Source organism: Colossoma macropomum, unplaced genomic scaffold (genome assembly GCF_904425465.1).
Source record: "Colossoma macropomum unplaced genomic scaffold, Colossoma_macropomum, whole genome shotgun sequence".
Taxonomy (NCBI): Eukaryota; Metazoa; Chordata; class Actinopteri; order Characiformes; family Serrasalmidae; genus Colossoma; species Colossoma macropomum.
In genome coordinates, this window is record NW_023494810.1 from 11,684,154 (window position 1) to 11,699,174 (window position 15,021).

Genomic DNA, 15,021 nt, shown 5'->3' on the forward strand with positions numbered 1-15,021 from the left:
GCACACCCACACACACACACACACGTATTATCTAAGCCACTTATCCTTCTGGGTCACGGGGGGAGCTGCAGCCTATCCCAGCAGTCATTGGTCGGGAGGACAGGTCACCCTGGACAGGGTTCACTTGTAAAAGAGATTTTTAATCTCAATATGATTACCCCGGTTAAATAAAGGTAAAATAAAAAATAAAAATAAAATAAAAAACTTTTCACAAGGCTTTTTCCTGTTCCACCTTAAATGGTGCCTGAGGTGCAAAATGTAACTGCTGCACCACTTAAGGTGGAACGGGGGAATTCGAACAAGAAGCTGGCGAACGACAAGCTGTCTTCAGCTTCACAACTTTTTGGTGTTCATCACTGTAGATTATAAACATATCAGGATTATAAATGCAAATAAATCCATTCATCTCCAAATTATCGATGTTCGTCTTAAATCTTTCTCTTTATCGTTTCGTCGCAGAGCTTTATTTTACTGCAAAGGAGGATTATTTTATTTTTACCTGACAATCTAATTCTGCTGTGGAGCCACAACAGAGAAGTAGAAGAGCCACGTTTCCGAGCCCTGGTTTGTACCAACACCACAACAAGAAGTTATACCCCCTTGTGATTGCTGGAAAGCTTCGTGCCCAAATATGGAATGAGTTCCTACTCCATTCAGGAGTGTCAGCTGGGACAAAGGAAAGAGGGAATTCTAGGAATCTTATATAAACATGAAATAAACATATCGCTGGATGTACAAAATGTAAAGACCTTTTGTGTAAGTAATTTGGACCATTTCTGTTGGTACTTTGAACACAATGCAAAAGGTAACTGAAGAATGACAATATGCAAAAAAGTAAAAAACAAAAATAGATATAAAATGTTTTTGCCTGACAACAATGTATAACCAAAAGAATATAAATTCTAATACAATTTTATACTTAATCCCTTCATACTTGATCATTCTTCATGCTTTAAGATGCTGAAAAATTCCAAAATTCCATTTCACCAATGCACAAGTCTGATAGCCAGGACTCTATACACTACTTAAGTGTACTAGTTAGGATGCTAGTAGGAATATTGGAACACAGCCACAGTTGTGCCTGTGCTAGTGAGCTAATTGACAGATGGAAAACAGCAGTGAGAAAATCTACTGAGTCAGGCTTTGCCACATCAAACCCTTTGATTCAGTCTAGGAATGTATATAATAATTATATATTTGTAAATTCTTCTCAAATGATTCTTAAAACCTCATCATTCATGTGTTCATTTCCTTTTACTGTAAAAGGAATAAAAACAATAAAAAAGCATGACTATCTGGACAATAGCTGTTTTAATTTGCACTTCAGCACCACACCTGCTTCCTCTTAAATAGAGGTGTAAGAGGTACTTCACAATTATTTTATCCTCCTGTGCTTTGTTTTATTTTCACGACAGCCTCGCTTCAAAAACAGAAATCCAACAGGCCACATCTGACACCTGAGCTTGGGGGGAAAAAAGACAGCAGGGATTTGAATTACAAAAGAGAAACGTTTAGACTGAATAAAGACAGCAGACTTGGGTAAGTGAGTGAGGAGATTAGATTTGGTCTTGATATTGCCAGTGTGACCACGGTTTATTCTAGGTTTGGCGGTCACATGAACTGAGCTGCTTCAAATCAGTCCCTTAATTACAGCAGCACAGGTCACTTTAGGTCACCGATCAGTCCCTCACCTCTTAAAACGAACCAATAGAAAATCTCAATGAGAAATAGATGGTTATGTCTTGGAAATAAAGCAAAAAAAAAACTTTGTCACTATTATAGAAAATTCTTTACTGGTCCAAAAAAGTTAGGAGAGCATAATACAAACATATTTACAAAGAATCTTATGCTGTTCGTCTCACAGTGGGTCAACGTTTAACGATCCAGTCCCGAAAACGTCTTCAAAGGCAGGATACGGCTGGTACAACAGTGTAGACACATTATAAAACACCAGGAATATCACATCAATGGTCTGTATGAACAGCGTTACAATACATTAAACCCGTTAATTACAGTCACTGTGAACACGTGACCATACTGAACTGAAACGTTTAAAAATCTGTAATTATTTGGACACCAAGTCGTGATATCACCAGCTTAGACCTATCCATGCTACGCCCATAAATACTGTTTCTTAGCAACCGTTGCAAGGCTGAAGCAGCTTACAGATCACCGGCATTCTATACAACCAACGTCTATCAAATTATCTAAATTCATAGCATCTTATTTATTCTAAATTATATTTTTCATGTGTGCAAAACGTCACATGGTTAGATCAGGTGTAGGTTTTGTCGCATAATAAGATGTTTTTAGGGCATAAAAGGACTATATGGCCAAAAATTTGTGGACACCTTCTTTTCTAATGTTTCTTCCAAAATCAAGAGTTTAAAAAGGAGTTTGGCTCTCTTTGCTGCAGTATCAACTCTCTACTCTTCTGGGAAGGCTTTACATTAGATGTTGAACATTGCTGTGAGGATTTGATTACGCATTGGTGAGGTCAGGTACTGATGTTGGATGGTCAGTTTTGGACACTCCAAGTCATCCCAAAGGTGTTGTATGGAGCTCCATCCCCTCAAAGAACACAGTTTCACTGCGCCACAGCCCAGTTGTGGGGGGGCTTTATACCCCTCTAGCCCACGTGTGAAATTGGGCATGGTGACCTTAGGCTCATGTGCAGCTGCTAGAGAGTGACCTGTTCTATTGTCAATGCTTTTCTATGGAGATTAGGTGCTTTTCCTTGTGTGTACATCTGACGCTCGTCAACAGTGGGTGCATTTTAATGCATCTGAATTTACTAACATAAAGGGGTGTCCACACACTTTTGGACATATAGTGTATCTCACTGATACGCTAAGCTAAATAGATTTCAGCTGTTTTAGCGTTGCTCGCTATCTCAAAAAGCCAAGCTAGTGACGAAGAGACAAATAGAGCAACTCTTTAAACTGTAACATAAAAATGATAAGCAACTCAAAGTCTCTGTAAAGTGTGTAGATTATTCATTGACTAAACTAAATCAGGGTGAGAATTCACAATGTTTAAAAAAGCATTTATAAACGTATTAGAATTGTACACACATGCACATAATATATCATTTGAAATGAATATTAATAACACACTCCAAATGTACATATTTTGACCAAAACTGGGCCAACGTTCTCAAAAATCTGTCCAACCTGGCAACAGTTGCTATGCAACAATGCATTTGTGGGCGAAACTACACTCTTAAAAAGGATGGTTCTTCAAGGGTTCTTTAGTAAAGGAAATGGTTCTATATAGAACCATGAACACTCAAAAGAACCCTCTGCATGATTATAGGGTTCTTTGTTTTGTAAAATGGTTCTTCAGATTGACAGAGAATGTGTTCCAGAGGGTTCTATATGGAACCTTTGTGTAAAGGGTTTTATATAGAAAAAAGGATTCTACTACTGAAACAAGCTTGTATTGTAGTAATAGCAGAATTCTTTTTGGTGCTATATAGAACCCTTTTCACAAAAGGTTCTATATAGAACCATACACACCACACATTCTCTATCAATCTGAAGAACAATTTCATGATACAATAACCCCTTTAATCATGCAGAGGGTTCTTTGAGCATTAATGGTTCTATATAGGACCATTTTCTTTACTGAAAAACCCTTGAGGAACCATCGTTCTTTAGATTGATGGATAAAGTGCTCTAGATGGTTTTATACAGAACCTTTTTGAAAAGGGTTCTATATAGCACCAAAAAGGGTTTTTCTTTTGTAACAAGCTTGTATCGTAACAATGGCAGAACCCTTTCCGGTGCTATATAAAAGCCTTTTTCGAACCATATACCACACATCTCCATTAATCCGAAGAACAATTTCATGATGCAAAGAACCCTTTAATCAAGCAAAGAACACTTAATCATGCAGACGGTTCTTTGAGTGTTCACGGTTCTATACAGAACCATTTTCTTTACAAAAGAACCATCCTTTTTAAAAGTGTATGACAGGTCGGTTCCATTTTTTGACTTCCATTCTGTATGTTCACCCTTCGTTCCTTGTAACACCTCAGAATTAAGCCATAAATGGATTCCCAGGTCATTAAGTCTGCATGGCTCTTATTGTGAGGTTGCCAAATACTAAGAACTACCACTATAATGAGGGGACGCTACAAACCAAGTAGCGCTTTAGCTTCTTCACTTTGCGCCATTAAGCTCTCACTGGCATACTTCTGCAGCAACTCCATCTTCTTTCTTCTGACCAGGGCCTCTTCGATCTGTGAGTGATCAATAAAATCAATAAAGCACACGTTTTCTCAAAAGGTCAAACTAAAAGCAGCATTATTGACAATTCTTGAGCAGTTTTGAGTAATAAAAGAGTCGTTAACATGTCAGTACATGGTTAACAGTCAATACACTAACGCACAAAGTGGTATTCAATGTTATAAACTACTAAAATGCAATTTAAAGTTGTATAAAATTATTCTGCAACAGCAAGAAGTTATTATAATTATAATTTATGTACTTATAAGCTATATAATTAATTACCCATCTGCCTCAAAATTTGATCAAATGATACATTTTGGATATTACGTTTATTACAACTTCATCACTCTAACTGTTTTACAGCTTCCTTAATTATCTTAAACCAGTGAAGCTGCACAAGACCAGCACAACAGAATCACTGCATTCATTTATCTGGAACAAAACATTTTTCTATCACTGAAAACATTCATTAAAAACTTTCTGAAAAATAGGACATACAGTTGTATGCAAACGTTTGAACACCCCCAGTGAAACTGTGTTGTTTTTCTGAAGTAAAAATAAGGAAACACGTCTTCTACAAAGAACACATTTAAATATGGCACATTTATCTGCACTTTTTGAGCACAATTTCTATTTATCTGCTAAATTTAACACATAAGAAAACATAAAATATAAAATGTGCCAGAAGTTTTACATGGAATATAATTAATGTTTTTTTCTTTCTAATATATTAAATTAATAAACAGTAATAGTGTGTTTAAATGTGCAAAAGTGATGTGTTAACTTGGGGTGATTTCCCACTAGAGCTTTTTTCTGGACCCAAGACTGCTTCTTCTGTGAGTTCGGTACATTTGGTCAACTGTTGTAGAGCCCAGGGCCGGTCCAGAGAACCGACTTCTTGTCCTCCTGAAATTAGGGTTCGCTTCCAGGCAATTCTAGTGCGGTCTGCTGCACATGTGGTAGCCATCGGGGTAGCGTGATTGGTTCCTTGTAACGTGACTGCTTGAACCGTATCACTTCCCTTTAAAGTTTCGTGATGGCAGGAAACGATTGTTGTGGACAAAAAGTGCTGTTCTTCACTGCTTGGGTGTTTGTATCCAAGGAAAATAAAAAAAAGTAGAATGTATGAAGCTAGTGCTGACGTTTTGCAAACCTGCACCTAGAAAAGTGACGTATAGAATTACGCACCGTTCCTAGGTCCAGATGGTCCTGGTTGTGGACAAGTGTGAAAAACGGCTTTATCTTCACTTAGAAAATCAACAAAACAAAAACTGGGGCGCCCAGACTTTTAAAAGTGCCGCCTACAATAACTGAAAGAAATCAATATAATGAATAAAACCTGATTAATTCAGCAAAACAAACTCAAAAAATAAACCTCCCTCATTCTGCATATATGCACGCTGTACAGCATACTGCACAATACAGTGCAACAAAATGAACCCCTCACCTCTTTCTGTGATGGCACAGGCACGTGAGCAATGAATGTTTGTGCCCCGTCTTCTCCCTCCATCTGTTCCCTCATCTCATCATCAGATTGCTAGAGGACAAAGAATTCGAATCAGAGAATGAATCACAATATAAAAAAATGAACACACAATATCTAAAAGAAAACACTTCAACCAGAGGCGGCACAATGTCACCTTTTCTTTTTCGATACTCATACCAATACTGAGCATCGTCCGATTACAATTTAATATTTCTGCTTTGAAACCAATAAGCTTCGAAACGAGCCATTTTTAAATGACGCACTTCACTTAAAGGGGAATTCCACCAGTTTTCCATAATTTCTGCATAGTTACATGCTTAAGTTGTAAGGAAAGTCATTCAGAGTGATTTGGTGTGAAATGCTCTGTTCTAGAGAAACTCAAGTCAGACTTGTTCACAGTAGCCACGTTTACATGCAGCCTAATAATCCGTTAATAATCCGACTAACAGCTCAATCGGGATAGAATGCGTCCATGTAAACACCTCAATCGGAATAGTCTGACTGAGGCCATTCGGAATACAATTTCTATCCGACTGAACGAGGTGGGTAGACTTCTAAATAATCTGTTAAATAGAAGAATAATAACCACGTAAATGCCTGTATCTGATTACATTCCAGTCGGAATGTGTAAATACGGTCTGCGCATGTGCGTCGCATCATAGTGAAGGTTTATAACGTTCAACATGGCGGAGCAGAAACTGGTCTGCAGAGGAGACAAAGTTTATGCTCTGAGCTTTAAAAGACGGCGGTGGGACGGACGTCCAGCTTATGTGTCTCAGAACTTCTTTAATAAGTACATGTGAAGCATGTTTTCCTGAGTCTGACATCATTTTAAAGCAATTAAAAACACAAGCGCACCAACTGGAAACTCATCTCACTCGGACTGGACCTCACGTGATGTCCGCTGTCATGGTAACGTTTACCTAATGTTGTTCTAAGCGCTACTCCACGCATGCGCGTGATTTTGCATCGGATTACTTGTAGTGAGCATGTAAACGAAGATTTTCCATCAAATTGTTGAATAGTGTGTGCGTATAAACACCTCAGTCTGAGTCTGTAATCCGATTGTATTCAATCAGATTGGCAAAAATCTTTGCATGTAAACACAGCCAGTGATGGTCACAAGAAGAGTAAAGTTATTACATGAAATGGTTACAAGAAGGTTTTGGCATAAAACATATATTTTTAAAAATTCATTCACAGCAGAGAGGTACATGCAGGATGTTGTGGAGCATAACAGTACTCAAAAAAGTTTATTTCTTCAGATTAACCAGTATTTTACCATTATAAACATCACATTTAAAAACTCAGAGGACACATTTAGGTTCACTGGTGGTTTTGGATAGTAAATAAAATGGCTATATCTGCATTGTAGACATGGTGACCCCCGGTTCCTACCACCACCACTGTAAATAAATCTGAGTAGGTAAGTTTCTCTTTAATTTCACATTATACCACTCTAAATGACTTTGTTTACATCTCAACAATTGTATTATGTAGAAATGTTTAAAAATTGGGGACATTCCTCATAAAATCCCCTTTAAGAGCCTCTACAAGGATCATACTGAAACTGCTCAACCAATCCATTAACCATCCATTAGCCATTACCTCATCATCTTTGATCGCGTATATGTATTCCTCCTCCTCCTCTTCCACCTCTTTGGTTCCTCCACCCCCGGCTAAACGTGCCTCTTTCTCCTCCTTCCACTTCTCAATGGCCTCTGCTATTACTGTGCCAAAGGAAAGAATGAGATAACTGATCAATAAGCAGTGTGCGAGACACATTAGCATGACATTGTTTTATGCAACATTAATGAAACAGAAACACTTATAATTACGCAATAAAACATAAGAGGAAGTGCTATATCATGCCTGTTACCTGCCTACAACCATAGCACACAAGTGTTAAAGTCCCATTGTAAAATATTAAAAATATTTGTATGACACAGAAAATGAGTGTCACATTAAATATCCAGCATAAAAAGATTCAAATATGATAAAACATGCCTTAAAATCGCTAATCAGACAGATCTGGGAACTGCCGAGGTGTAGTCCTAATACTATGATGAGTGCGCATGACTGACATCCCTCAGTCCAACACTCTCAGGCTGTTACACAACTGGAGCAGAAGTAAACTCAACAGGACAAGTGAAGAGAGGGAGAAATACGTGAAATGGAACCTACACATACTGTTGGCACTGTAGATGACCCTGCTACCCTGCTATTTTTTAAAACAATGTCCAATTTTTTATTACTTTAAAGAAGTGTGGGGGAACCCAGTTTTGTTAAAGCTGTGTGGGAAGAAAAACCCACATTAGCCTTGTGATCGAAGAGGATATTAATTACATAAGATCCAAGATTAGGACCACTTGCCCCAAAAATGAACTGGCGGTTTCATTTCGGTTTGTTGGTAGTATGTTTGTATGTTTGGTATGTGTCATGTTGGGCACACAACTCTGAGTTTTAAGCTGCTTTCATACTGAACACTGAATGAATGAAAATTCACCGCTGCTATTTCAAATACAGTTTCATTGCAGACGCAGATTTTGGCCTGGTGGAGCTCAGTGAGGAGCACAGCCGAAAACAGAACCCACCACGGCAAACACGCAGCGTCATTCTTCCAATTTTGCATGATTCGGGCAATTGTTTTAGCATGGCCTGGTGGTTCCTCTCACCACCTGGGGTGAAAGGGGTGCAAGTTCTAATAGAGTTGTGGTCTGAACAAGAAATGGTCTGAGATCTCAAAGGACCAGAAAGAAAACTGAGTCCTCTTTACTTACATTGTGAACAAAAAGAACTAAGGTCATTTGCAGTTGGTTCCTTTTCAGGTTCACTTTAACAGAACTCAGTTCGGTTCATTTAAAAAGAACTACATGTGAAAACACCCTTAGTTTACATCGAGAGAGGGCAATTTTGGCAAAACTCAATAACTATTTACTGGCCACTGAAAAGCTATTTACAGGATACACTTTGTTCATGTATATTCTGTGCCCCTGAGAGCATGTTTAATCTGCATGTTTAATCTAAGATCATGTGTTGGAACATAAACAGACAGACATTCTGTGATGTAAGCAGGAGCTTTAAGGTCATTTCAAGCTTGAGGAACTAGCAGCAGAACTTTAAAATCTATCCTAAAGATACAGGTAGCCAGTGCAACTCCTGCAAAATGCAGGTAATATGAGCTCTTTGGTTTGTGTTTTGTTTTTTGTGAAGACTCATGCTGCTGCATTTTATACGAACTGTACGGGATGTATTGTTCTATTAGGAAGTCCAGTATAAAGATCATTACAGTGATCAACTCTGTTTGTAACAAATACATGAACAAGCTTCTCTGCGCTGCTCTGAGACAGAAAAGGGTGAAATTAACAACATTTCTCAAATGATACAAAGTTACTTTAGTGACTGTGTTCACATGCAGGACAAAACAAAAGCTCAGAGTCTATGATAACACCCAGGTTTCCTACTTTAGGTTTGGTGTATGAAGACTGCTAATTGAGCCAGGACACTGTGACTGAACGCATTCACATGACTAGAATGTGGCTGACTGATCCATCCAGGTCACTGGACTATCAGATGGATATTTAAGCAGCACCAAACCTCATGTTACATGTCACGCATTCAATAATCACCTAATGGGAAACACACGGCTCGAGAGTACGAGCAGCAAATAAGACTACTACTCTGTCAGTGTACAGAAACAAAGCTGCCCTTTGTATCGCGACAATCCGAGAACAGTCTGCTGTCTTTCTGTAAGCATCCCAGTTCCTAACGAAGTGAAGTCATGTTTCAGTATTAGTAGGAATGTCTCGTGGGGAGCGGTCTTTTCCAGAGGCACGAGACATTTAAAATGGACCTGTCACTTATGTAACTGATTGTAGGATGTAACTGAATGAATGTGAGCCTCACTGTCTTAAACAAATCTTCAGTAGTTGAGTGAGTAGGTGATGCAGACAATTTATTGCTGGTTATTTAATGTTTAAGATATAACTTTTATCAGTTGTTTCATTAGTTTTGTAGTTTTTGCAAAACATGGCATCACGTAAACAGCTTTAAATGTGTTACTACAAACTACGAAACATGCTCATACATTTAAAGTATTAGGAGGAGCCAGATGTCCTCAAACATTTGACAGGGCACCTCAGAAAATGACTTCAGTTTGTGAAAAGTATCTACATTTAAAACTGCATTTAAATTAAAAGGGATTTGTTGAATGTAGGCATTCACTTTACAATATCAGTTTACAATTGTATCATGATATTGTACTGAAAAAAAAACCACAACAATAACGCCAATATTTCTACCAACTTGTATCTAATATATATTAGCATCAAGCTAACAGTGGTGGGTTTTTCCCCACACTGGTGTCAGAATTACACGGATCGAGTCTACACACAGACTTTGGACAAGCAAAGCTTGTAACAGACATTTGGGTTATTTTTATTATTTTTTTAACTTTCTATGCTGCAAGTCTGCAAGTATAGTGTTAAACGTTTCAGTAAATGTTTCAACTTAGAGTCTAACTCTAAATATTACTGAATTTGCCTGTTAGCCCATTAGTAGTCTGCCGAGCTGCTTCTTAAAGAAAACTGGGTTCTCATGTAAGGTTAAATTCAGTCTTCTTTTCGTAACTTTCCCTTAATATATACATGTATTCGTGAGACTAAACATTCTCCCCTCTCCAAGCTGGGTGCGATGCGAGTCTTCAACTGTCTGAGGGATAAAAAGTCCTCCATCTGCTCCTCTTTCTGCTGTGCTGTGGCTACATTTGTTGTGATTGTTTACAAGTTCTGTTCAGAAGAGAAACTGTATCATGTCCAGGAACATGTGTCAATATGTATCCCTCAGCTGCGGTATTTGTTTTTTTCCCCACTGATTTGCCCTCGCTTCCTAGAATTCAGTCGGATATCTTAGCATTCACATCTCTATTGTTGAGACACTGTATTCTGTTCCTTTTCAACTAATTAAAAAATAAAAAAGAAAAAAAAGGTGTGGCTCCAATGACAGTGAATGGCCAAACTGCACTAAGTGTAAACAAGATGTCTTTTGGGACACAACCTACCTTCCTTCTCATACTCTTGCTCCAAGGGCACTAAAACACCATCATCCTCGTCTCGGTAGCCATAATAATCAGCATCAATGTCCTTCATCAGCTCAGCCCGCGTCTTTCTGGGTGGTGGGACCGCTACAGAAGAACAATAATCAGTTACTTTTCATATGGCCATGTTTTTCTTAAACACACACTGTATTCCACAGGCAAAACTACAGAGAGAGAAAACTGAAGAAGCCAGAGAGGAGACAAAATAGTAACACCTGTCAGTAGAAAAACATAACAGGTCAAATGCAATTCTCAGTAGCCTCAAAGGCTACGTTCACATTACAAGCCTCACTGCTCAAATCCAATTCTTTGCTCAGATGTGACCTCTCTAACATGAGGTTTCAAATTTGTTTAGATAAGCGACTCAAATCTGTCATTAATGTGAACAAACCGACCCGCATGTGCACACCCTGATCAGTAACGTCACATGAATGAATCACGTGTCAGGAACAGCAACAAACTAACGAGCAGAGTGAGATCTGAATCACTTTAGAGCAAAAGAAACAGATTTGTACCACTTCAATCTGGTCATGTGAACGCAGCTAAAGAAACATGGATTCTTCTGAGATCTGAGATGCTGTTTATTATGAACGTTTTCATTTAACTTACGCTCTTTTTCGAATAGCTCTCTTACACCCGGCAGGTCTTTTGCAGCACCAAAATACTTGTAACCTCTGTTTCCTGGCACTTCTTTGCCCTCATGGTCAAGCATCTTTGGTCCTACTCTCTAATACACACACAGACACAATCCAGAAGTTATAATATTCTTAACACATTTGCATTACATGTCTATTCGTGTAAGTGCATTTAAAGAACGAATACATAGTTTTACATGTAAACTGATTGCCAAGTACACATTAGTTAAGGTCTCTCAAACAGGACTCAAACTACAGAAAACCAACAAATTTTGTAAAAGTAAAATTAACTAATACAGCCTGCTTAAAAGTACTGCTTGGCTTATGATAAATGACTGGTAGCCGTTAATTAACCTGAGCTCTTTAGTATAATAATGGCTATACAATTTCATTCACTGTTCACAACATTAGCATTTTGGATTAAACAATTAAATTGAAATTAATGAAGAAAGCTGTTTTGGACTTCTATAACATAATACTGAATACTGAATGATAACAAATTTCTGTGTTTGCTAAGGTTCATTTAAATTGTTTACCGCATAGTCAGGTCCTCCCAGCTCCTTGATTCGAACCTCCCAGTGGCCCTTCTCTCTGAGAAGCTTGTTGATCTCATCGTTCAGGTCACGGATCTTAAATTCCCCCAAACCAGCTGAAGAAGATTAAAAGCACTATCCTTAAATATTTTAAGTCAAAATTCCGTGGTTCTGTACAAGCAATACACCTAGAAATATACAAATAATGAATAAAAAAATGGTACTCACCATTCTGAATCTGTGCTACCTTCTTGGAAATTTCACTGATGATCTATAAAGGAAGATGAAAGATAGATGAAAAACTAAATATAGACATGCATTTGTGTGTACCAGGGTGCCCAAACGTTCAGTCTGAGGTGCCAAAGTGCATAGCTTGTGGTGGGTCAACAGCCAAATAGACAAAACAGTATATAAATAAAGAAGGTAAGTAGGTTTCAAATTGAGTTTGTAAAAATTTCGGTAACAATATTACACCTCATTTAAATAAATACTTCAAAAATTCTGATCGGCCAGATCAAACACCTCATGGGGCAACTTTGGGCAGGCCAGATGTATACAATATGACAGTTGTCATATATCATAAATATGAAGCATAAATATCATAGTTAAACAAACAAACAGATTAACAAAGCTACAGTATCATCATAAATTACACTGAACACCCAGGAGTACAGCAGTGTTTAGAAACCGGTACACTTTCTTGTTTTCTTGAGCAAATATTATCAGAAAATTCTCTTACCTGCCGTCGCCACTTCTCTGCTTTAGGTAACTCATTACATTCTGAAGCAAGAAATGGTCGTCTTTCCTGATAAAAGAATGTATTAATGAGTATGAGCATGACCATAAATCTACAATAATCAATAAAAAGTTTATCCTGAGCATTAGCCTTACCTTCACTTTTCCTTCTTCAAGTTGGGCTTGGCGAAATCTGGCCAAGGCCGTCCTACAGAAGAGAAAAGGCTTGAATAAGAGTGTGTGATAATGCATGAAATCTAGAATAAATTAAGCAAATTAAAATAAAACACCACAATCTAAATATCTACATAGAAATATCTGTGGACTGAAATACTTGAAAAACATATATAATCCATAAGACAAAACTTACATGGCCTTTTCTGCATTTCGAGCCTGAAAAAAAACCAAACATGATTATTAGGCAAAAGACAAACAGCAGAAATGTTTCAAAACTTTAGGCAAATGCTTTAATTCAAATTCAAGAAGATGGCAACGTCTCTAACAATGTTTTGTCTTAATCTTACAAAGTTTCTGAATCTGTGGAAGACAGAATTTAAGTATGATTAAGTCACATGCAGGAAACTGCAATACAGTCCAGTATCTGAGCTTTTACAACCCATTCATACTAATTACAACCTGACCAACCAGCTTAAAGTTACTTCAGTCAATTCTGACTGAGTGGCTGACGGAGGCGGGTAGTAACTACTTCCATTACCAAGAGGATCTAGAACCAATTTTAACCTGCTTTTCTAAATGTTTATGTATCAGCTTTGACAGTGTACATTAAAAATACCAGATATCAGAGACCAAATGCCCCATATGGGTGCATTCGTACCTTTCACTCAGTTCCACAGCCATTCACATTTAGATTCTATGGGTTTTTTTTTTTGTTAATTTTATTTTAATCTGTTGTGTTGGTTCAGCTCCTGGACAGGTTTGCTGTTGCACACAAACCTCTATCTTTGGAGCTTTAGTATTTTATTGTAGAACAAAATGACCCCATGAAGAGATAAACAGAGAACAAACAAACTGCAGCTCCTATGTTGATCAGCGCTGGATGTACTAAGAATTTGAACTGCAGCTCTTTAATAACTCAATAATAACTTTAATAACATGGTCTCCTTGGAGGTTTTTCAGCAAACGAAATGTTCTGTTTAGAACCATGAGATATCTATAGAACCATTTCTCCCTTAAACAGTTCTTTGCCAGGCGCAACAGGTCTTCAAACTGATGGACAATATGTTGCAAACGGCTCTGCATAGAACCTTTTGGAAATTTCAAATGGCACCAAAAAGGGTTCTTCTACTGCTGCGATGCTAAGCCTGTAACCCATTTGGCGCTACACAGAACCATATGCAACACATCAATTCTCCATCAATCTGAAGAACTTTTTCACCATGCAAAGCACCATTTAAGCATGGAATGGTTCTACACAGAACCACTGCCTTTACTGAAGAACACTTGAAGAACCAGTGTACTTTATTTTTACTTGAGTGAATATTTAAAACGATGTATTATCTGTTTATTCGGCTGAGTTTAGGCTCCACTATTAACTGACGGTACCAGCAGTTCACAATAAAAAGTTGGCTTCTTATTCGCACCTTCTTTCCACCTTAAATGCACCAGAACCTAACAGCACCTTTTAAGGTGGAACGGAAAACTCGAATAAGAAAGCAACTTCAGCTTCGTCAAAAAAACTGACAGAACACGAACACCTGGAGTTACAGATCAAACTCAGACTCATTATCCTCCACAACACAACAATAACCGGACTACCCGCTTCAGCCTGAACACGAATTAAAACGCTTATTTACCATGTTTGGTCGCCAACGCGGACTGCTGTGTGCGTTAGCAAGCCGACGCAGAAATGTGACGCAATCAACAACTTCGATGACGACACGACAAAAAAAAAATCCTGGACTTTTATTCTCGAAACGTTTTATACGCGCCTGTAACAAATTTTATTTTTATATTTTTCGGATGTAGTTTACAGATGTGGCTTAAATAAATAAATAAATAAATAAACAAATAAATAAATATGCATTACCAAATATATACATATATATATATATATATATATATATATATATATATATATATATATATATATATATATGTTTAGTGCTTTTACTCTTCATATAATTTGTTGTCGTTTATATATGTCGTAAGTTTATTTGTTTTTACTAAAAAGTAACAAGAGGTACAAATAACATGATACGTTTTAGATGTGGTGAGTATATACATATATATATATATATATATGTGTGTGTGTGTGTGTATGTATGTATATGCATGTGTGTATGTA

General features: G+C 37.5%; 1 protein-coding gene across 1 annotated transcript; it reads right to left on the reverse strand.

Moving 5' to 3' along the window:
* Window positions 1–3,656: 3,656 nt before the first annotated feature.
* On the reverse strand, window positions 3,657–14,589 carry isy1 (ISY1 splicing factor homolog). Its single transcript, XM_036559947.1, has 11 exons — window positions 14,531–14,589; window positions 13,087–13,109; window positions 12,873–12,924; window positions 12,721–12,786; window positions 12,210–12,252; window positions 11,985–12,097; window positions 11,423–11,540; window positions 10,778–10,900; window positions 7,327–7,448; window positions 5,680–5,769; window positions 3,657–4,243 (listed from the first exon to the last, which is right to left on the reverse strand). Exons 1-11 carry the CDS (start codon window positions 14,531–14,533, stop codon window positions 4,136–4,138), a joined length of 861 nt encoding a protein of 286 aa, XP_036415840.1. The 5' UTR covers window positions 14,534–14,589; the 3' UTR covers window positions 3,657–4,135.
* Window positions 14,590–15,021: the final 432 nt, after the last annotated feature.